This window comes from Micromys minutus, assembly GCF_963924665.1.
Source record: "Micromys minutus genome assembly, chromosome: 22".
Taxonomy (NCBI): Eukaryota; Metazoa; Chordata; class Mammalia; order Rodentia; family Muridae; genus Micromys; species Micromys minutus.
Window position 1 is genome coordinate 24,863,721 of NC_137957.1, and position 22,093 is coordinate 24,885,813.

General features: G+C 45.1%; 1 protein-coding gene across 1 annotated transcript in view; it reads right to left on the bottom strand.

The window, feature by feature from the left end:
- Positions 1-21,788, bottom strand: part of PAWR (pro-apoptotic WT1 regulator) — a 77,003-nt gene extending 55,215 nt beyond the window's left edge. Inside the window, exons 1-2 of the mRNA XM_080935651.1 lie at positions 21,669-21,788; positions 20,621-21,238 (exon numbers count right to left, since the gene is read on the bottom strand). Coding sequence (XP_080791777.1) covers positions 20,621-21,112 — 492 coding nt within the window. The 5' untranslated portion in view covers positions 21,113-21,238; positions 21,669-21,788. The remainder of the gene's footprint in view (positions 1-20,620; positions 21,239-21,668) is intronic.
- Between the last annotated feature and the right edge of the window lie 305 nt (positions 21,789-22,093).

A 22,093-nucleotide genomic window follows, 5' to 3' on the forward strand; every position in this document is an offset into this window, starting at 1 on the left:
CATTCGGCTACACAATAAGACTATCTCAACAATAAACAAACAGAAGAAGTGAAAGAAAAAGTAAAATTACCCTTAACATGTTTGATTTAACTCTCTATATAAAATATTTCGGTGTATAATTTGTCAAGCATTAGTAGCATTTTGAAACGTTAAATACTAATTCTTTATTACTATTATTTCTATTATTTCATAGAAAACGGGTGCTTACTTTACGGTTACGGTGGGGCTCTGCTCCGGACCCTGTTTCAGGTGCTCAAGGCTACAAGTTGCTCAGGAATCAATGGCAAAAGAGAGGAACAAAGGCTGCAGTGCACTGCAGGCTCCAAATTCCTGGCATCCGTGCCTAGCTAATCTGCTAGGCAATTAGGACAGACAGAAGGCCTTTCTTCACCTCCTCTTTGGTCCTGTATCCGAGCAAAACTGTGACACTGACTGTATTAGCAAAATCAAAATGTACCATCAAAGGAATTAACCTTTACTAGTTGAGGTTATCTGGTAAAATGTATTAATGGAGTACCTAGTGTCTAACATTCATTCATAAAAAGCACTAACAGCCTCTTTCAGGCAGCAACTCCTGAGGACTCAAATTCAAACATGAGCACACTAGCTGCAGGCCTGGGCAACCGCTAGAAACTTTGTGTTGCTAACAGGTTCCTTTGGTCACGAATCCAGAGGATATTCCTTTGGCCAGTACCACCTGTCATCCCCCACCTCTCCAAGCCAACCTCGGAGGGGAACCGTGTGCTGGCTACAAACCCTTCTTGCTGCTTCCTGGGCAGCTAGAACCTGATTTTCCTTTAAAGCTTTGCTTTTCCTTCGTTGGGTTCTCAGACCCTTCAGTACACCTGAGTGAACTGCTCCTCCAGGTCAGGGCTTCTGCCTTAGCTTTTGTATCTAAGCTTCCTCCCTAGGGATCTCTCTACGTCTCAGGTGGTTTAAATAATGTATTTAGTTCTCCAAGGACATCGTGGAGTAACAACTGTATTACTGGGGAACAAGTCAGATATGCACATTGTCTGTGCACATCAATGCTTACTGAATGGGGAGCGCTTTGAGATGTACCCACAGCTCTAAGTGAAACTGATGTGTGAGCGCCATGAGATCTACAGCCACCAGCTGAACTTAAAGCACTATCTCCATGTCAGCCCTCTCTTCTCTCCGCTAAACTAGGTAGATCTAGTAGGATGGCCCAAAACATCTACTTGTATTTTTTAAGAGGATGGGACCATACAGACAACACTATTAATATGAAGAATAAAAATACAGGCAAAAAGAAAAAGTCTTACATAAAATAAAATGCAATATCTTACAGTTCCATTTTTAAGTATAATTTTAAGATTTCAAAAATAATTTTAGTATGTCTACGTATGTGTGTCTGCGTATAGGAACGTGTACATCAGCGAACAGTCGCTCAGAAGTCAGAAGAGGGTGTGGATCCTTTACAGCCCTAATAAAGGTACAGACAGGGGAGCTGGAAACCAAGCACATGCCCTCTGTAAGGGCAGCAAGTGTTCTTAACCACTGAGCTGTCCTATCAACCTCTTAAACACATATACTGTTTCTAACTGCAGATTTCAAATCCATTATCTTATATGATCACAATACTCTCTGGGAATATTGGTAAAGTTAAAAAACGGATCTAAAAGGCCATTTAAAATGTAACTTTTAAAGCTCCATTATAGGCTGGAGAAATTGCTCAGGAGTTTAGAAGACTTGCTGTTCTTGCAGCCAACTAGAGTTTGGTTCCCAGCACCCACACCAGGTAGCTCACAACCACTCCAACTCCAGGAGATCTTCCAATTCTTTTGGCCTCCGCAGACACATACACAAACACTCCTCCAACCCCCACACAAACATGCATACACCCACACACACTCACGCACACACACACACACACAAACATGCATACTCACACAGAGCTCTTTTAAAAGTAGAAAAGCAGGGTAACTTTGAAGCTTGCAGGCATTACAATGCATTGTTACACACACACACACACACACACACACACACGTAAAGCCCCTCCTTCCCCTCTGCTCCTCTCATCCCTGACTTTTCAAGAGGCATCATTGGAAAGCTCCTGTGTCATCTAAAAGGAATATGACCACTCGGACCACACCAGAGGAGGATTCAGGCTGCACAGTACAGCCAATATCATGTGTTACTTAACAAAAACAAGCAAATAAAAACATAAAAAGGTAAATGTCATACAGTTAAATATCACCATCAGTGTAACCCACTGATTTAGAGTGACATGCTCACGACAGACTTCCAAATGGTAGAACCACAGTTCTCTCTCTCTCTACTGTTCACACATACCTGCCCTTGTGCATAGTATGTGCTCACACACTGTGCATAGTAAGTATGAGCTCTCACACTGTGCATAGTAAGTATGTGCTCACACACTGTGCATAGTAAGTATGAGCTCTCACACTACATCCCAAACCAAGTAACTGAATTAGCCTTAAGTATCTGTCAACTGATAATGACCAAAGAAACACAGTAGAGATACACAACAAAATACCACTTAGCCATTACCGCCCCCTCCAAAAAAAAAAAAAAAAAAAAAAAACCAACTCATAAAAAGTCTGACATTTGCCAACAGGAATACAAAATGTAGAGTTAGGGATGGTGACAGACATGGTACTGGGAGGCCAACTCAGGTCCTTTGTGGGAGCGTAAGTGCCCTTAACTGCTGAGCCATCTCTCTAACCCTTAACTATAGTCATTTTAACTTGCAAGAGACTTCAAATTCATTTAGAAAAGAAAGAAAAAAAGAAAGGGAAAATATAAAGTAGAAAATCTCTCTGAAAGGTATTTAAAACGGTTAGGAAGTGGTATGTTTGAGTAGATATGTTTGAGATCACAATTATTTTGGAAAAATATTTTAGATCATCAACATTTTTAATGTAATACTATAAATAAAGTCATAAATGTGATTCAAGGTCAGAGTATCTATTTTTTGGAGCCGAGTCTCATATATCCTTGGCTGGCATAAAACTAATTACAGATGAGAATGAACTTAAACTTCTCTTTTTGAAAAAAAAAAAAAGATTTGTTTATCTTGATGTATGTGAGTACACTGTAGCTGTCTTCAGACACACACCAGAGTGCATAGGACCCCATTACAGATGGTTGTAAACCACCACGTGGTTGCTGGGATTTGAACTCAGGACCTCGGGAAGAGCAGTCAGTGCTCGTAACCACTGAGCCATGTCTCCATCCTGAACTTAAACTACTAATTCTCTTCTCCCACCTCCTGAGTACCAGCATACTCCACAAAACTTGGGTTGTGCAGCGTTGAGTGCTGAACCATGTTTCCCGCATGTTAGACAAATAAATACTACCAACTATAAATACTACCCACTATAGTATCTCTGGTTCCAGGGTACCAAAAGCTCCAAAGGGAAAGAGAGAGACAGAGACAGAGACAGAGACAGACAGAGAGGGAGGACCTAAAGGGTGGTACTCACAATAACATGTCAACCCCATGCACTGTTGAACCTGGTCACTGCCTTCATCAGTTACACCTTTCAGTTTCCAATGCGGAAGGAGGAGCAGTTCAGAAGTCATGAAAATTTATACTTTGGTAATATTTGCTCTGTACCCTAATAAATACGAAACAGACTACAAACAATGAAGGAAAAGATTTCGTGTCTTCTCCAATTTAAGACGTGTTTCCACAGAGTGATTATGCCATAGGCTTCTCAGAAAACTCTGTTTGTTTGAAACAAGGTCTCGAAATGTGACCCTGAGGCCACCCTCCTGCCTCAGCTTCAGAGTGCTGAGATCGCAGACATAAACTACCACAAACCAGATTCTTTTTTTTTCAAGGAAATTTTATAAATAGAAAATCTGTTTCAGTTTTTTTTTTTTTTTTTAAATTTGCTCATAGTCTACAAATATCCAGCTTGGAACATTCTTCTCCCCTTAACCATGCTAACTTCTTATCTCTCAAACAACTTTTCATCGGGTCCAAAAACAACAGAAAGCAAGGCTAACTGGGAAAGATTTATTTTGCTGACAGATTATTCTCCTTGGCCTAGCTTCCTCCCATCTTCCAACTCACATACTTCCCACTGCTAACCCACACTAAATACCTATTTAAACTGCCAAACAGCTTTAGATCTATATATAATTAGCTCAATAAACTCGTCTTCTCAACTTTGTCATAAAAATTCCAGAAGTCAATTAAAGTACCAGTTTTTAAGTACAGGAAAACTGATTTCACATTTTCTCCCAAGTATACACAAGTAAGCAATTAACATGACCCCTTCGCATTCGTGGCTAAGAACAAGAACTGAATTTTTATTATGCCTAATTGATCTACTGCTTACACTGTTCTGACTCGCCCCTCCCTCTCTTTATTCCGTCCCACATTTTAGTGTCTGAGATTTATCATGTATGCCTTCTTACAACTTCCTGTCTTTACTCAGGAGTACTCAAAGCTGGGAAGTAATTCTGGAAGCAGATTAAACAGCTCAGATTTTTTAAGACCAAACTGGAGCAAAACTCTACATCCTGAAACAGAGTCCGTATTTTTTTCCCTCCTACGGAGTTAACAGTAATCTGTCCTATAATAAACAAGCTCTTTAAACTATGCACAGACGTTACCTCGTTGAACTTTTACCACATTTCTATAAGGAAGCCGAGAGCTGACAGCATTTAACTGTGAAGATAACTTCCTTTTCAGAGTCTTCAAGCAAGCTTCTTAGATTATAATGTTATTTGATACAGTACTAAAACACACAGCCTGTGAGCTGCAACTCCATCTTAATAATTCAAGAGAGCAAAGCAAATGGATCCGGAGCCTTTCTCTGCCTGGAGAGCACCCTGAAGTGTATGTTTTAATCCCCTCCCTCCGCCCCTGCACTTCTCACATGGTCAAACAAACCTCTTCATTCTAGCTCCCTTAGAAAGGACCTTAACTTTGCAAACCACATCTCCATAACTAAATGGCTAATAAGGAGATCACCGGTGTACAAGGAAAAAAAAATGAAAATGAAAGAAAAGGAAAAAACACCCAAATCAAAACAGCTCCATTTTGTTACCCCTTGGGAAGGAAAGGCAGGCAGATCTTCAAGTTCAAGGCCAGCTTGGTCTTACAGAGTGAGTTTCAGGACAGCCAGACTACAAAGAGAAACCTTGTCTTATAAAACCATAAATATGGATGGATGGATGGATGGATGGATGGATGGATGGATGGATGGATGGATGGATAGGTGGGTGGGTGGGAGGATGGATGGATGGATGGATGGATGGATGGATGGATGGATGGATGGATAGGTGGGTGGGTGGGAGGATGGATGGATGGATGGATGGATGGATGGATGGATGGATGGGAGGACAGATGGACAGACAGACGGATGGATGAAATAAAAATGGACTGAACACTAAGAGCTCCAGAAGCATAGTCTAGGAATCATGTGGATCCCAAAGGCTTGTCAGAATCTGTAACATCAAAACAGTTTCCACAACACCACTATGTACCTGGCCCTCTGGCCCTCTCTCTCACTCTCAGGAATGCACATCACGCCGCAAGGCCCCATGACACACGATTTCACAAGCAGAGTAGGCAATGATGTAGTGATGATGAGAATCCAGCTGTGCTCTGCAGCTGGGGAGCGAAGACACAGAAACGCAGAGCATCAGTCCCCTAAGCTTCTGCCTTATGAAGCAGTCTTCACAAAGATGCTGTTTGTGTACACACACAAGACATTTTACTCCTGTTATTTCTAAACAACAGCAATTTCTAAAGTTTATTTATCCATCTTAAGTACCTAATAAGATAAACATCTGTATATACAGTAATATTTAAACACAGACACCCCCCTCCAAAAAAAAATCTGAGAGCGCTCGGGAATCTTTAAGAACATGAATGGATCCTCACAAGTAAAGTTTGGTGTCAGATGTATATTCAATTCCTCAGTTACATCACAGATTGTTAGCAGGTATTTCATAATATTCAATGTGAAAGCTGTAGCTTGAAGTTTACAAAACTGGATATCAAAATAAGTTTTGCTACAAGTCTTAAGTGTATTTCACAATATTTGTGATTTTTAGAGAACTCTAGGAGAAAAAAATTAAATAAAATCATTACACCATCTGAATATACTATTCTTCGATCACACTGTGAACCCTGAGATTACATTGTATTTACTGGAAAAAGCTGTTTCTAGTTGTGGTGTGGCTTAGCCTTAACAATCACATTTAATCCCTCTGGCTAGAACACAGACATGCTCTTAGGACACATCTTTAATCCCAAACAATGAAGGTAAAATTAGTTTGTAGAAGGAAGCAGTCATGTTTGAAAGTGTTAGCTAATTGAGGGGCTGCCAAAGTGAAGAATCAGAGAAGATTTGACAGAATAGGATAGGCCCAACTCTCACGAGAAAAGAGAGGAAAGGGAAGCTTCTTAAGAGACCAACACAGAGAGAAGGAGGCACTTTTCTGGGGCAGTTGCAGAGAGAGAATGAGAAGGGAGCCAGAAGATTAGAACACATTGCTAGAGCTAGTTTGAGATCAAGCAGAGCAATTAAGCAGAGGCAAGGAGACAGAAGCCATACTGAGTTAGTCAGCTTGCAGAACAGTTTAAGCCAGAACAGCTGAAGTGAATCAGCCAGTCAGAGTTAAGAAAGAATTAGGAAGGAGTGAGCTTGTTCAACAATAATTCAATAATTAGGCCTAGAATAGATTGTACGGAGGCTAGAAACTTCCATGGCTAGGCCTAGGTTAACAGGCACTAAGCCTCACGGGTGACAATTAGCAGAAGAATACAAGATTCCATTACAATCTTACATGACAAACAAATGTGTTGTTGATCCTCACAGGAAACTAACAGAAACCTAACAATAATTACCTTCCATACTCATAGTTAGCCAGCCTACAAAGGAAACGTTTTTGTGATCACACTGCTAAACTGTCATTCAACAAATGAAGAGTGACAGGTGATGTAATGAAAGGAAGTAACTTGTCTGGTAGAGCACTCACCTAGGGTACCCTGGCTCAACTGCAGTCCTACCCCATGAAAACCAGGGTGGGGGCCACTTCCAGTCACTGACTATAAAGCAGCTCCCTGCTGCACTTTACCTGTCAAGACCCCGGCCTTCCTCCCTGCACACAGGCAACAGTCCAGATCTGCGACCTTTCTAATACAATGTGCACTGCAAGACCATTCCCCTGGAGCCAGTTCTGTATTTTGTACCAGAATCTGCCCTTCAGCTCCTTCCCTTAATGCGTACACAACTGGTTCACCCCCAATCTCAATGTAAAAGCCTGGTTTCACAGACCCTTCCCTGACAGCTTTGAAGTACGGCCACCCTCTGTAGCCTCTCTCCTAGTGTCGCCTCGTTTAAGCCTCTCCACAGGGCTTTCGCCAGACTTTACCATCGCCTTTGATCATACACATACCCTTCTATCAGAACCGGTTAACTTACATGTCACACACATGCATGCGCGCGCACACACACATACACACCTAATTTTTCTCTATAAAACTGAAAACACATAGGCAGCAAAGAAGATAATATTTGTCCATGTGTCATTTGTCTGTCACTAGCTTTAATTGTAACTGTCATTTACACACTCAACTTGCAGACCATAGTTCATCTTTAGTTGTGAATCATTATCACAACTAGAAATGGGATCAGTACTTCCCCAGCACTGTGAAATACCCACTTAGGAGCTGGAGACAGGGAGCAGTGGCTAAGAGGACTGGCTGTTCTTCCAGAAAGCCTGGGTTTCATTCCCAGTACCCACATGGAGCTTCACAACCATATGTAACTCCAGTAACAAGAGATTCTGGCCTCTGAGAACAATGCAGACATGTCGTGTAGACATACATGTGAGCCAAACACCTAAAATAAGTAAGTCTTTAAAACACACACAGTTAAAGGATAATTTTCTCACTTTAGCCAATGCTAAATGAGTCAGTTTAACCCTGTTTCTGCCCATCTCTGTCCACACAGAGTTGGAGGGGAAAAGCTGAAAAAGGGATCTGCCTCTTTGCCTCTGCTTCCTAGGCCGGCCAGTGTGTCCATTGCTGACAGCTGTCTCTTCAGGTAGCTTCAGAGCTCAGCCTTCCAGTGCCCCTGTCCCTCAGGGACCCCAGCAGCAGTCGGCTGGAGGCACCACACAAGAATCTGAGCACCGGCACCTCTTTGCCAAGCCAAACAGCACCCTCTTCTCAGAGGTCTGCATTTCGGCCCACAGGCCTCTGAACAAGCCTCTAAATGTTTATACCACTTTAACCCTGTCCCCAGTTAAGGTGCAGAACTTTTTAATTGTGGTTTGCTCTACTAGAAGCAGAAACTGTGTCCTCTGGTTGCAGTAATATGCGGGCCATTTCTCTTGGCACATCATTAACGATTCTCGAAATTAAATCCTCTCTTAGTAACAGGGGAGAGCTCTCTCACACACCTGGAGACTAAAGCTGAGACTATCCCCTAGCTCATTAGTAAAGCTATATTAATAGAAAGCTAAACAATCGCTGATCTACACTTCGATCGGGGACTGTTGAAAATAAGGGCCAAGAATAAACGGAATACTGTGTATTCGTATTCTGGGTTTTCAGACAAGCCGCTCAGCAATTAGAACTTCCAAAACCTGGGGTGTGGGGTTGTAGCTCATCTGGAGAGCACAGGCCTCACCTTTGTGAGGCCTCTGGTACATCCCCAACATGCAAAAAGAAAAAGAAGGGAAAAGAAAGAAATCAACTGAGACTTCAAGTGAACGAGTAATGCCATTAAAAGCCTGAGAGCATGGGCAATATGACAGTGTCCCATTTGCTCGAGTTAATTGTAAGAGGTGACTGTCATCCTGAGGTGACTGTCATCCTGAGGTGAAGCCAGACGCTTAGGAAAACCTAACAGAGAAGACAGGCCATAGCTGTGGAAGAATTTCTCAAATCAGAATTTCGAATAGCTTCTTTTTTCTGGGTCTTGCTGTAGTGTGAGTGATTTTGCTTATTTGTCTTTGCTTTTGATTTTCAACACAGGGTTTCCTCTGTGTAGCTATGGCTATCCTGGGACTCACTCTGTAGACCAGGCTGGCCTCAAACTACAAAGATCCGCCTGCTTCTGCCTCCCAAGTGCTAGGGTTAGAGTCACATGCCACTATCGCCTGGTGTGTGAATTATTTATTTTAACTGTTGTATTTAAGGTTACCAAAGATACCCAATAATACTATACTTAGTTAAAAAAAGACTTCTAATCTTCCCTACGGACTCCGTCCAGTTGAGAACATTGGCAGAGTTAGACACAGACTCAGAACACAGCAGTAAACTGCACTCAACCACGGTGTGCTGAGGTTTCACAGTGTCCCCCAGCTAGAGTCTGGCAACAACTTCTGGGACAATCCCCTCATGTCCCTCCTCTCTGCTCTGGTCACCAAAGAGCGGCAGCTGAGCTCAAACAATCTAAGGGGACACGCCTCAGTCCAGGGCTCTGGCAGCCCTGGAATCCTAACAACAGTTTTGTCCCTCCAGCCATTCTGCGCTCCAGCACTAAAACTCTCTTCTTCACTGAAGTATTTCTCATCAGTTCTTCAGAAAGGCCTCGCTTTTCTGCCTCCCCCTGCCATGGGACACCATCTGCCTGACTCAGCTTCTTACCACATCTTCCCTCAGAACTCCGAGTCCAGTGATTGTTGGCTAAGAAGCAAATGCAAACTCATCCCATCCCCCACTGGACCCAGACCTGGTGACACAGACTTGGGTACACCTCTAAGAGAAGACACCGGAAGCTGTATTCTCAAAGGGAAGTCTATAAGGAAGGGTTCACACACAACAGCATGTCTGACAGCTTATGCTGAAACGGTAGCCATCAATCTGACCAAAGGACATGGGATGCTTTCAACCCCTGGAGACTAGGTCATGTTTAAATTGGGGGTTCTGATTTGCTATTATCTGCTGCACCTCAGCTAATTGCTTTGTTCAATACTAAAATATAAAACCTTAAGAAAAAAAAAGAAAGAGAAAAAAAAAGAAATGTGTCAAATTACATGTTCCCACCACAGAACTTCCTGGGATAGCCAGTCCTGAAGGGTCTCCTACGCTATGTTTCTGTATTAGCAACAAAGCCTGACAGTTTACATTTATTACATACATCCTTTATCTTTTGTTTCCTTTTGTTGAGACAGGGTCTTAAGTGTAACCCCAGCTGTCCGGGAACTCACTCTGTAGATCAGGATGCCCTTGATCTCAGAAGTCGGCCTGCCTCTGCCATATTAAAGATATGGAATACCACGCCTGGTCTGTGCACACCTTCTAGTGTTTCAGAATCATCTTAGGCACGCACACATGACACACATGCATACATGAGGGCTAAACACGCATACAGACAAAATATGTAAATCTAAAACATTTTTAAATGTTAAAATATGGTAAAAATTCACAATATAACGTCAAACTTAGAGGAAGCTTATTAACTATATGCATAAAACTTGTTATAGACACAAGTACTTGCTATGCATGCGGGGGGGCTGAGTTTAGATCCGCAGTAACCAACTAAAAACTGGGTTTGCTAATGCAAATCTGTGACCCTAGCACTGGGCGTGGGAAGAAAGCAGATTTAAAAGCTTGAGCGCCAGCTAAGCCTCCTCAGTTCCTCATAGCCTTTGCCCCCCCCCCCAGGTCAGTGAGAGATTATTTTAAAAGATAAAAGAAACGGAGAAGATGGGAGATGGCTCAGGAAATAAAAGAGTGCTTGGTAAGCAAGCAGAATGTGGAGGCTTGAAAATGCTTACGCTGTAGGGAGTGGCACTATTAGGAGGTGTGGCCTTGTTGGAGGAAGTGTGTCATTGTGGGGGTGGGCTCTGAGGTCCTCTAGTACTCAAGCTCTGCCCAGTGGTGGAAGAGCCTCCTCCTGGATGTCTTTGGACCAAGATGTAGAACCAAGTCTGCCTGCATGCTTCCATGCTTCCTGCCCTGATGGTAATAGACTGAGCCTCTCAAACTGTAAGCCAGCCCTCATTATATGTTTGCCTTTATATGAACTGTTGGCCATGGTGTCCCTTTACCGCAATAAAACCCAAAGACACACAGGACGTGAGTTTGAATCACTAGCACCTGCACAGCAAACAACATGGCCACATACACCTCAGTGTTGGGGCAGAAGAAACAGGCAGATCCTGGGGTCTGGCTGGCCAGCTAGCCTAGCCAAAACCCTGGGAGCTCCAGGTTCAGTGAGAGACTGTGTCTTCAGAAATGGGGTAGGACAGTATAGAGCAGGATATCTGATATCCTCTCTGGTCTCAGTGCATGCACGCTATACACACAATCACTTATACAACACGCACTTGCACACATGAGACAAAACAAGTATCATCCCTAAAACCATGACTGGGAAAATCACCGAGTTCCTCAAACATCACAAGTGGGAAACAAAGGAACACAGGGAGAAGCTGCAGGAGGAGTGAGACTGTTTCCAAGATCATGCCTGTCCTATCCTCTAAGGAGTCATATTCAAAGGATGAGAAGCAACTAAGAAGGCAACAGATTACCTGCCTTTCACCGTCCAAACTCAAGAAACAATAGCAAGCTGTAAAATTCTGAGAGACCTACACCCAGGTCATAGTCTGGCAATTAAAAACAAAAAGTATTGCATGTTTTCATTTATTCAGTTATTTGTGGGTGGGAGAGTAGAGGGTCTGCCATGATGTATACATGGGTGTCAAAAGACAAGCTGCAAGAATCTGTTCTCTCCCTTATCACATGGTCCTAGGGAGCAAACTCAGGTTTTCAGACTTGGCTGAAGGGTCTTTACCGGCTGATCCCTCTCTCTGGCCCAGATTCAGGATGTTTGCTATCAGTGGGATTTCCCTATCACCTCATTTCCTTCTGTCCACCAACCAAGTCATGCACAATGTATCTGTAATAAAGTTACATTCTATCACTGACTTACTTACTTACTTTTCTTTCCTTTGAGACTGAGTTTCTTTGTGTAGCCCTAATGTTCCTAGAACTCACTGGGTAAACCAGGTTGGCCTTGAACTCAAGAGATCTGCCTGCCTCTGCCTCTCCAGTGCTGGGATTAAAAGCATACAATACCACCGCCAGCCAGCCACAGGTTACTTTCTAACTCAGGAATTTGAAGCTCTTTCTTTTACTATGCATCTGTTGTTAGACATCATTTTACACAGTTCATTCCTCTTCAGGAAATTTATTTGTTCCAGAACAAAAAGTCCTCTTAGCGAGGATTTCACATTAGGCAGGTAACCTTTTCCTTTCCAGAAACTAATGAGAGTTATTATATAAACAGGTGTGGACAGAGGAAGGAAGGAAGAGCCCTGACAAAATACTCAAAGAGCAACAGAATCAATTAGATCCCATGGCTTGCCACTGAGATCCATCCCAAACCAAGCTGAACATTCCTCATTAATTGTTCTCTACTCCCTCCCTGACTTAGATTCTCTGTACATCAATGTTACTTCTGATGGAAGAGACTCAAGGTGTTTCCAACAATGACAACCCAGTGTGTGAGCCCTGGAAGTCAAGGCCATGTTCTGCCACAACAGCCTTTGGGCAAGACACGGATTCTTTGAGGCTCAAATTCTTTCTCTTGTACAAGGATGGAAAAGAACCCCACCTTGTGAATAAATATGAAGACACAATTTGAGGAACCCCCTGCTCTGAAATGCACAGACAATAATTTACATATGCAAAATCAATTATCTCCTAGTTCCGATCTATACTCCTGCTTCAACGTTGGTCAGGGTCTGACTGGATGTTGTAGAATATGAAGAAGTTTGTTAAGAACTTAAATCCTCAAAACAGCTTCTGTACCTGTTTTGGTGAACACAACCCCACTACATCTATTAAAATGACTGAACCACCCTGGCTCGCTCTTTCTTTCTGCTCAGAGACCAAACCCAGAAACTCAGGGTTCTACCACTGAGCTACACTTTCAACCACTATCTTAAACGATCTATTTTTATTTTCAATTGCACACACACACATATGTACATGCACACCCATGAGTGTAGTATTCCTTGGAACTAGAGTTACAGTAGTGGTTTTGAGCTAGGGTCCTCTGGAAGAGAGTTATGCCTTCTAACCCGCAGGGTCATCTGTCCAGCCCCCAACTGTGCACCCTAAAGGGATAAACTGTATGAGTCTTTTACATCTCGAGCATCATCTTCTGAACAATTCTGTCCTTCACAAAGAAGATTTACCATCTTTTCTAATACTAAAACTACTCTGCAACTCCAAAAACAATAATAAAAAAGTCAGTCATCATACAGCAATTTCTCAGAGAAATACTAGTTTGCATGCCGATAGATCAGCTTAGTCTTGAATTAGATTGGCTTTAACTTTATTCTATCTTTGGCAACCCTATATAATCAGCCAACGTGTTGATTACAGATCTATAAACAAACTGATCTGCAGCATAGACTTTCATATCCAACCATTACAACAGAACCCTAACTAAATAATGGCTTTCAAGACCCAACTGTCCATCTTTCTTAATATTCAACACAAAACAATGCTGACTGAAACATGTTTCAAGCATTTGTTTCATACAAACATATGGGCTTATAGTGCTCGCCTATGATCCTTGCCCTTTTGTAGGCAGAGGCAGGAGGATATCTGTGACTTCAAGTCCAACATGGTCTACAATGAGACCTTGTTGTTTCAGGAAAAGGGAGGAAAGGAAGAAGCAAGGGAGGGAGGGAGCAAAGTAGGGAAAGGAAGGAGGAGGGAGGACTGGAGAGATGTCTCAGTGGTTAAGAGCACTGACTGATCTTCCAGAGGTCCTGAGTTCAATTCCCAGCAACCATATGGTGGCTCACAACCATCTGTAGTGGGATCTGCTGCCCTCTTCTGGTGTGTCTGAAGACAGCTGCAGTGTATTCATATAACTAAAATAAATAAATCTTAAAAAAAAAAAAGGAAGGGAGGGAGGAGAGGAGGGGAGAAGAAAGGAAGGGAGGGAAGAAGGGAGGGGAAGAAGAAGGTGAAGAGTAGGAAGGGGAAAGGGGGTGGGAGAATTAGATGAGTATTTCTGACAACATCAAAGCCTGATCAACTAGCAGCAAATCTTATTTCTACCTTTGAAACGTGCTGTTCTGCCACGTTTAGAATCTTAGTGTTCTTATAGATCACGTGTGCTGAGGTGCCAGCGTATAGCTAAGGCTGATCCTCTAACAGCCGGTGTCGGTGTCCAGGCTCTAGTACAGTTGGCTAAAACAAACAGGAAGTTCCCTCTTCCCCAAGTCGGTAAAGAATCAACTGCTAGTCCAGGAAGTCAACAGTCTGACAAGTTACAGTAGGAAGCAAAGACAAACTAATCTAATCTAATACATCTGCATCTAATACACGCTTAGATAAGAAGGCCAGAAAACCGTTCCAGAGTTAGTAGTGTTGGCTATCAAAGGTATCCGTGAATGTATCGTGTCCTCTCCCCTTTTCCTATGTAAAACATGGTGACAGTTAAGTTCCAGTTACATATAAACATTACATATATTTCTCCACGGTTTGGGCTGTTGACAAACTCGGGACAAGAAGCATTTTGCATTAAATACATGACATTATATAAGTACTTAAAGTGATATAAACTTCCAAAGATAACCAGTTATTTCTGTTAAACTATAAGTTTAACATTTTGTAAGTAAAAAAAAAAAGATTGCATCCTTGTATCAAGTTCACTACACAACAAGCAGTTATCAATGTAATGCATATAACTACCATTTGAACATTTTTACAACCCTCTTTTTTTACATAAACAAAGTCTCCCTGTAGAAGTCAGGCAGGTCCCAGATCCTCATCTTCCTGCCTATGTCTCCCTAAATGTGTCTGTCTGTCTGTCTTACCCACACCAGTTTGTTAGTATCACATAACAATTCTGCTAAGTAAGTAGGATTCGTTTCACTGGATAAACCAGTGAACTAAAGGCTATTCAAGTTGGGTCTTCTCAAACTTAGAGTACAGACACACACACACACACACACACACACACACACACACACACACCCTTCAAGAAGATGTCAAAACACAGTCTCCCTTTACCCAGGTGGGTCTGGGAAACCTGCTAAAAATAACAGGTGTCACACAGGTGGCTTGTCCCCCACCCAAGTCACAAAAGATACTGCTTTTAGCCAACACGGTTCAACTTTCACGAAACGTAAAGCTCCCCTGTTTCCTCCCTATGCACCAACACCCGAAGGTTTTCAGGCCTCCATGAAAAACCCTAAACACATGCATAAGTTTACATCCCCTTAAGTACCCCTAGCGCCAATTCCCAGTAGAAACTGTCGGCGGCAGGTGCCCAAGTTTTAAAACAATGTAAAAATGAAGGAAGGAACGCCATCAGAAGTTCTTTTCTGAGAAAGGCGGGAAAGATTGCTATTAAATTACTTAAAATTATTACCAGCCATTTGAATACTATTGTACTTTACTGAATGGAAGACTAAAGCCTAGGCAACTACAGGTTCCAGAACATAAAGAAAACTCCAGACAAAAATATGAGCGTGTTTATAGAGCCTAGCCTGTGCATACAGTGAAGGAACAGAAGTACCCGTTAATTTCTTGCTTGCTGGGAGTCACATCGAGGGCATGTTAACAAGAGCCCGAGCAATGAACAATAGGTCCCCAGCCCTACAGTATACACTGCTCAAAGGATGGATTTTATGGTATGGGGATCTCTCCGTTTTTAAAGGAGGAAAAAAGGGACCCTCATTTACCAATGATTTTGAACTTCCAAAGCATTTTGTATCCGTATTTTGTATTTTCTTTTGTTTCAGTTTCTTTATTTTCATTTTCTGTGCATCGGTGTTTTGCCTGCACTAATGTCTGTGTAAGGGTGTTGAATCCTGCCGTGACGGACACTTGTGAGCTGCCATGTGGGTGCTGCAAATTGAACCTGGGTCCTCTGGAAGAGCAGTCAGAGTGCTTAGCCACTGAGCCATCACTCCAGCCTGTGTCAGTATTCTTACCAAAGCCTCCAGGAAGATTAAGAAAAGCCTTTTGGGACCATCGTGTCCCAGACTGTCTACCTTTCTGTGAGATGAATCAGACATACCAGTGACTCAGATGGAGAAAATCTGACATGTGAAGGGGACAGAACCAACACTGAAGCCATGTAGGACGCTGGGCTTACTGTGAACTAAGAACATTTCCTAATCTACCGGGATTTATAAGGTTTACTGGGTAGAACATGCCCCATGCAGGGCTCAGCAGATATACTGAGTTCTCCTGCGAAAGTGCACTGTCTCCATTAGATGATCCTCAGCCTCACCTCCCAAGGCCTGAGTTCAAATGCTGCTGCAGCAACACAATCCTGTCAGGGGAAAAATCACTTGTGTAGTATTAAAGTATACATTTTAATTGCTAACAAACAAACAAACAAAACAAAAAAAAAACAATTCTGCATCTTTTCATTTTGATAGTGCCCTGGTGTTAAACACCTTCTGAAGCAAACCAGAGAGGCTCCGAAAGCCATCTCTGAACCTACAGTTCTGGCTTACTTCCTATTCAACTCCAAACTTCACAGGCTCTCTCTCTTTAAAATGCCTAACTATCAACGGTAACTTTAATGAAACACCAACACCAACGAGAAAAAGATAAGGAAATATGCTAAATTATGCAAGGCTAATTCCTTAAAAATCCATTTTTCTTCCCCACAAGGACACATATTAAACTACTGCCCTATCACTTACAGTGTGCATCCCTTTTTAATCATAACTGTCACATTTATATCCATATAATCTTGAGTCACTTAAAGTCTGAGCCTCTCCCATCTACTCTGGCAGTGGGGTAGGGAATAGCGACCTAACAATGCTGCCCTGACCTGTAAAGCACTTCAGCCCGGCACTATGCAGGTAAAAGGTTCAAATAGACTGCTGGCTTTTCACATAAAGCCTTCTGCGCTCTCCCTACCTAGGAAAGAATCCTGTTTCCTGTGGTAACTGTCTTCAGGGAGTACCTCTGTAAACAGAGCAGATAGACAACTGTCTGAGAAGCCCTCGGTCCTGCTGTGTCTTCAGAAGTACGAATACCGCTTAGGGGTGAAGCGACGTTTATCTTTCTTCCCATGTTTCCTTATTATACTTGGGATTATCAGTGGACAATGCCTGTGTTCTGGCTACTTCTGTACCCCCAGACTGCGACCCGATGGTTCTTAACCCTGACTCACATTAGAACTACATGGGGAGTTTACAAAAATATTAAGGCCTGGGCTCCATTCCCAAACCCATTAAATCACATGGGAGTGGGAGGAGGGCAGGAAGGGCCAAGAATCAGCAGGGGGAGCATTTTATTTTTAAGTTCCGCACTTGATAGCAACAGGCTGCCAAAGTTAAGAACCCACAACTCTTGGGCACTTAAAATGCTGCATGTGTGTGCAAACGTCCATGGGAGTGTGTGGATAGATACGGACGCACGGCAGTAAGCGTGACTCAACCCAAGAGAGCCTCGTCCTCACATTGGTCCCAGCTCAATCATCTCTTCCCTCTAGACGTACAGCATGCCAATAAACGCCAACAGCGGGCTGTGTTCCTATGCTTTCATACTGGTAAGCCAGTATTGAGTCTTATCCTCCTTCCTAGATTCCAGCCTTACTCGCTCCAAATCTGCACCACTGTGTTCTTGTTGTGCCCAGTGTCCTTAGACAACGCAATGAACACGGGCCCGTTATCATCATCTGTGTGACTTAGTAACACTAGTAACAGACCATGTCCTGATTATCCAACTTGCAGCCAGTTACTACCACACACTGGAAAGGGAGTGAACGGTGAGAGTCGGAGGAAATTTCAAACTAATGAAAACTATTAAGGTTATCTGGAAGTTTGGACTTACACTCCACTCACACTGTACCTGCCCTGTGGTCTATCCCTCATCGGGTGGTTTTGGCTGTTAACTGGTTTCCTCACTGAACTGTCTCCTAGGTGACGCTGGGATGTTTGGCTGTCATCTTTGCTATAATAATGAAGTGAGCCGGCAGAAGCCCGACTGCACTCATCACGAGGATACATGATGAACACAGGTTGGAAGATGGGGAGCAGCCAGCCTGGGTTCACTTAGTATTCCAGGCTGGACCCCAACCACAGAGAGATCTGCCTGTGTCTGCCTCTGTGTTGAGATTGAAGACATAGACCACCACAGCCAAATATGGGCTTCTTAAAGAAACAATGCTTTGCAACCAGTGAAAAAGGTCCTCCACTCACGCTCCAGGGGAATATGGGATAAACTTGGCTGGGAATATTTTGTGAATGGATGTAAGTGTCACTCAACAGTAGACAAGATATAGCTTTGTTTCACAATTGACAGGTTGGTGGGGCCTAAAAAGTTTCTAAAATCCAGCTTACTAGAACAGGAGTGCTAAACCATACAGCCCACAGAAATACTTCAGCAAGTGGATTTCACTGTCCAACTAGAAGAAATGACCTACAATTGTAAGTCAGCAATGACCTGAAAGACAGAAAAAATGGTTCGGTTTCCAAGATCTGCAATATATATCCTGCAACTTTTAAAACAATTTGGGGGGGGGGTAAAAACTTCTAAAGTTCTAAAACTAAGGGAAGGAAACAGTGGAGAAGTATGCCTGCTAATTAGATACTGTGCTAAAATATGACTTTGTTTTGTTGGGTCCTACAACTTGAACTGGAGCCATGGTTACCAGTCAAAGAAAGCAATCCCCAATTCCCTATTCAATAAAAAAGGTTCAAATTCCACAGACAAAAAAAAAAAAAAAAAAAAAGGTACCCTGGGTTGTTTGTTTTTAAGGAAGATTAAATTTAGGAGTTGCCAACACCCAAACGAAAAACATTCCAGAGTATTAGGCTCAATTACAGTGGGGAGCCATCTGCATTCCCAGAACTAGGCTCCTTCACGCGGAGGAGGACCCATTAACAAAAGATGTTTCTTACAATCCCACAAGATACACCCTACTTATTTTTCCTGTTTTTTTTCCCCAAAGTAATTAAAAATATATAATTTTAGCACAAGCAGCCAGACATAAAAAAAAAAAAAGAAGTTTAACATCTGCCAACATATTTCCCAAAATAAGACCCCTGTCAGATGAACCCTGAAAGAAAGAAGAGTGGAAATGACAAGTTCTTTTATTTGGACCATAAGCTGCTTTTAAAAATACAGCTGAGGAATGCAGTCTTTCCAAAGCTTTGTCTTCAATCCCCCCTAATCTTCATATTTTACATTAAAAAAAAAAAAGGAGAAGAAACCTGGAAATTTGATTACCATTCTTATGAATTCCTTTGAAAGCAGCTTTAATGAGTAACAGATATCTTGATTAAATGGTAAGCCACCAGGATAGTTGTTCTGGCTGATAAAAATCTTGGAGACATTCACATAAAAGTACAAAAATATATCCCACAGAGACGCACTGCTTCCCTAGGTATGAAAAGCATATTAATACTTTAAATTATGATTGTAATATACTCATTACCACAAATCACCTAAACTACAATTAAAGTGAGTAAGTTGGTGGGGGGTAGGGATGGAGACAGACTCCCCAACACATAGCCCGGACTGGTGTCAACTCCCTGTCTTCCTGTCTCAGCCTCAAAGGACTGCAATTACAGGTGTGGGCCTCGATACCTGGCTTTTTATGTGCTTTTATGTTTTGTTTTGTTTAAGCAGTGCTTGGGATCAAACACTGGGCCCCAATTCATGCTAAGCACATGCTCTATAGCATTGAGCTACAGTCCCAGCCCAAAGTTAGTAAATATTTTAACAGTCCTTTAATGGATAACAAGGCCAAGAATAAAAAAGTTGTGGGCGGAGTAAAAGATGTGGCTTCCTCGGGTGAAACACAGCGGTTAAACCACTTCCCCCGGTTTTGGGATTGCTTCCTTTCAGGTAGATGGAGGTGTGATGATACACTTGGTTTAAAATCTCTAATAGAACGCTCCTGTTGCCTGAAGAAATGTCTGGTGACATAACAAAAATACCGCCCCCCAAACAAAAGAGCACACACCTCCCACAAATGTCCTCCTGCCATTGTTCAAGACCGCAAATTAGCTCCAGAACCTCAAGAACGTAGTTGCTACAGCATCTCTACTGTCCAAAATATCACTGGGGAGGGGTGATGTATAATGCTCCAGTACAGACTTTTACTTGGGTTTCATGCGAGACAACACTGTCTTGGATATTGCTAAGGCTACGCTTTCTTTACCAGTGCTTTCCCTGGAGATAAAACAACCTGATAGCAGGAGATGGACACGTGGGAAACCAGAAGACGTCATCAGCTCCACGAATCGATTTCCCTTCTCCCCCCCCCCCCCCACATACACACACACACACACACACACACACACACAGAGAGAGAGAGAGAGAGAGAGAGAGAGAGAGAGAGAGAGAGAGAGAGAGAGACAGACAGACAGACACACAGACACACAGACACACAGAGACAAAGTCTAGGCTGCCAAATCACCAGGAATACCAACTGCCTATCACTCTAAAGCAATAAACCGGGTCCGGGGGCGGAAAAAGAGCACGTGTCCACCTAATGTGGGTCGGGGGAACTTCCCAACAATCATTTGCTCCAAGTAAAACTTCATCCCCGCCGCAAAGAGAGGAAGGAAACTCCGGGCTCCGGACCGAGGGAGCTCCCTGGTGGAAGACACAGGAGGCGGCCCCGAGCCCCGCACCGGCCCGCCCCGCCCGGCTCACCTCCGCCGCGGGGATGTTGACCACGCCGGTGGAGCGGCGCTTCTCCCGCAGCTTCCTCTTCTCGATCTGCCCCTTGCCTTTCCTGGCGCTGGGCCCGGAGCTGCGGCCCTTCTCCGGGGCGCTATCCGGCTCCTCCTCGTCGCCCCGGGACGCAGGCGCTCCCGCGGCCGCAGCGGCGCTGGGACACTCGTCCTCCGGCCGCCGGGAGCCGGGAGCCGCGCGGGGCAGCGCGGACGAGCCGTGAGCGCAGTTCAGGGCGCCGGGCCCGGGGCCGGCAGGTGCGGCCGCGCCGGCCGAGCCGTGGTTGAGCTCCGAGGTCCCGGCGGCCGTGGTCGGGGCCAGCGGTCCGGCCGGGGACTTGGCGGCTGGATCCCCGCCGCTCGAACCCGGGCCGCCGGGGTTCTGCTTGGCGCGCATCTTCTCGCGCTTCGCCTTCCACTCCTCCAGGAAGTCCGTGGTGCTGCCGCCGCTCCGATAGCCGCCGGTCGCCATGTTCCCAGAGGGGCCGGCGGGGGCGCCCCTCACGCCGCGACTCCCGACTCCCGCCGCCGCCGCCTGCCGGGGAAGCGGGATTGTGATGGGGACCGCGCGGGGCGAGCGCGCTGCCCGAGAGACGCTCTGCAAAGAAGCACACGGGGGGCAGGGGGGCGGCGTCAGGTCCTGGGGCGGCCGCGGGACAGCGATCGCCGCGCCTTCGGCGTGCCGGCGCGTCCCAGCCGCAAAGTTCGCCCGGCGCACCTCCGCGGTGCACCCCAGAGAACTCCGACCCCGGGGGAGGAAGAGAGAGGCGGGCCCCACCCTCGCCGCCCTCCCCGTCCCACCCAGGTCCGCGACCCGGCACCGGGACACCCGCGCCGCTGCCACCTGTGTGCACGGGTCCGCGCGACTCCCACTCGGCTCGCGTGGGCCTGAGCTCCGCGCCGCGGACTCCTCCATTCCGAGACGGGACGTGGAGCCCCCAGCCGGCTGGAACCGGAGGGGACGCGTGTCCAGCGGAGAGGGGAACCCGTTCGCAAGTCCGGCGCGGGCGGCCCGGGGAGCCCCTTACCTCCGAGAAGTTCTGGGTGGGAAGAGGCGCGGGGCGGGGATCGGGGTTGTCCAGGTGAGCCTCAGAGCCCGGGACGCGCTCGACCAGCAGCCGCAGGCTCGCCGGCCGGAGTTCGGGGGCTGTCCCTGGCTGGCTGGAGGGAGGGAGCGAGCGAGAGGCGGAGGGGGGCGGGAGCCGAGCGGGGCCGAAGCGGGGCGGAAAGGGCCGAGTCTCTGCGGCCAGAAAGAGGGAGGGGGAGGGAGGGAGGGCCGGCGAAGCTCCGCCCCCCGCGCTCAGGTGCGCGACGCCCCGCCCCTCCAGCCGCCCTGCCTCCTCCCTCTCGGGGCGCGGCTGGGGCGCCCGCCGCCGGGACACCGCCTTCCTAGGCTCGCAACCTCGCGGTGGGCGGCCTCCCAACTCGTCCGCTCCTGGGGCGGGAACGGACG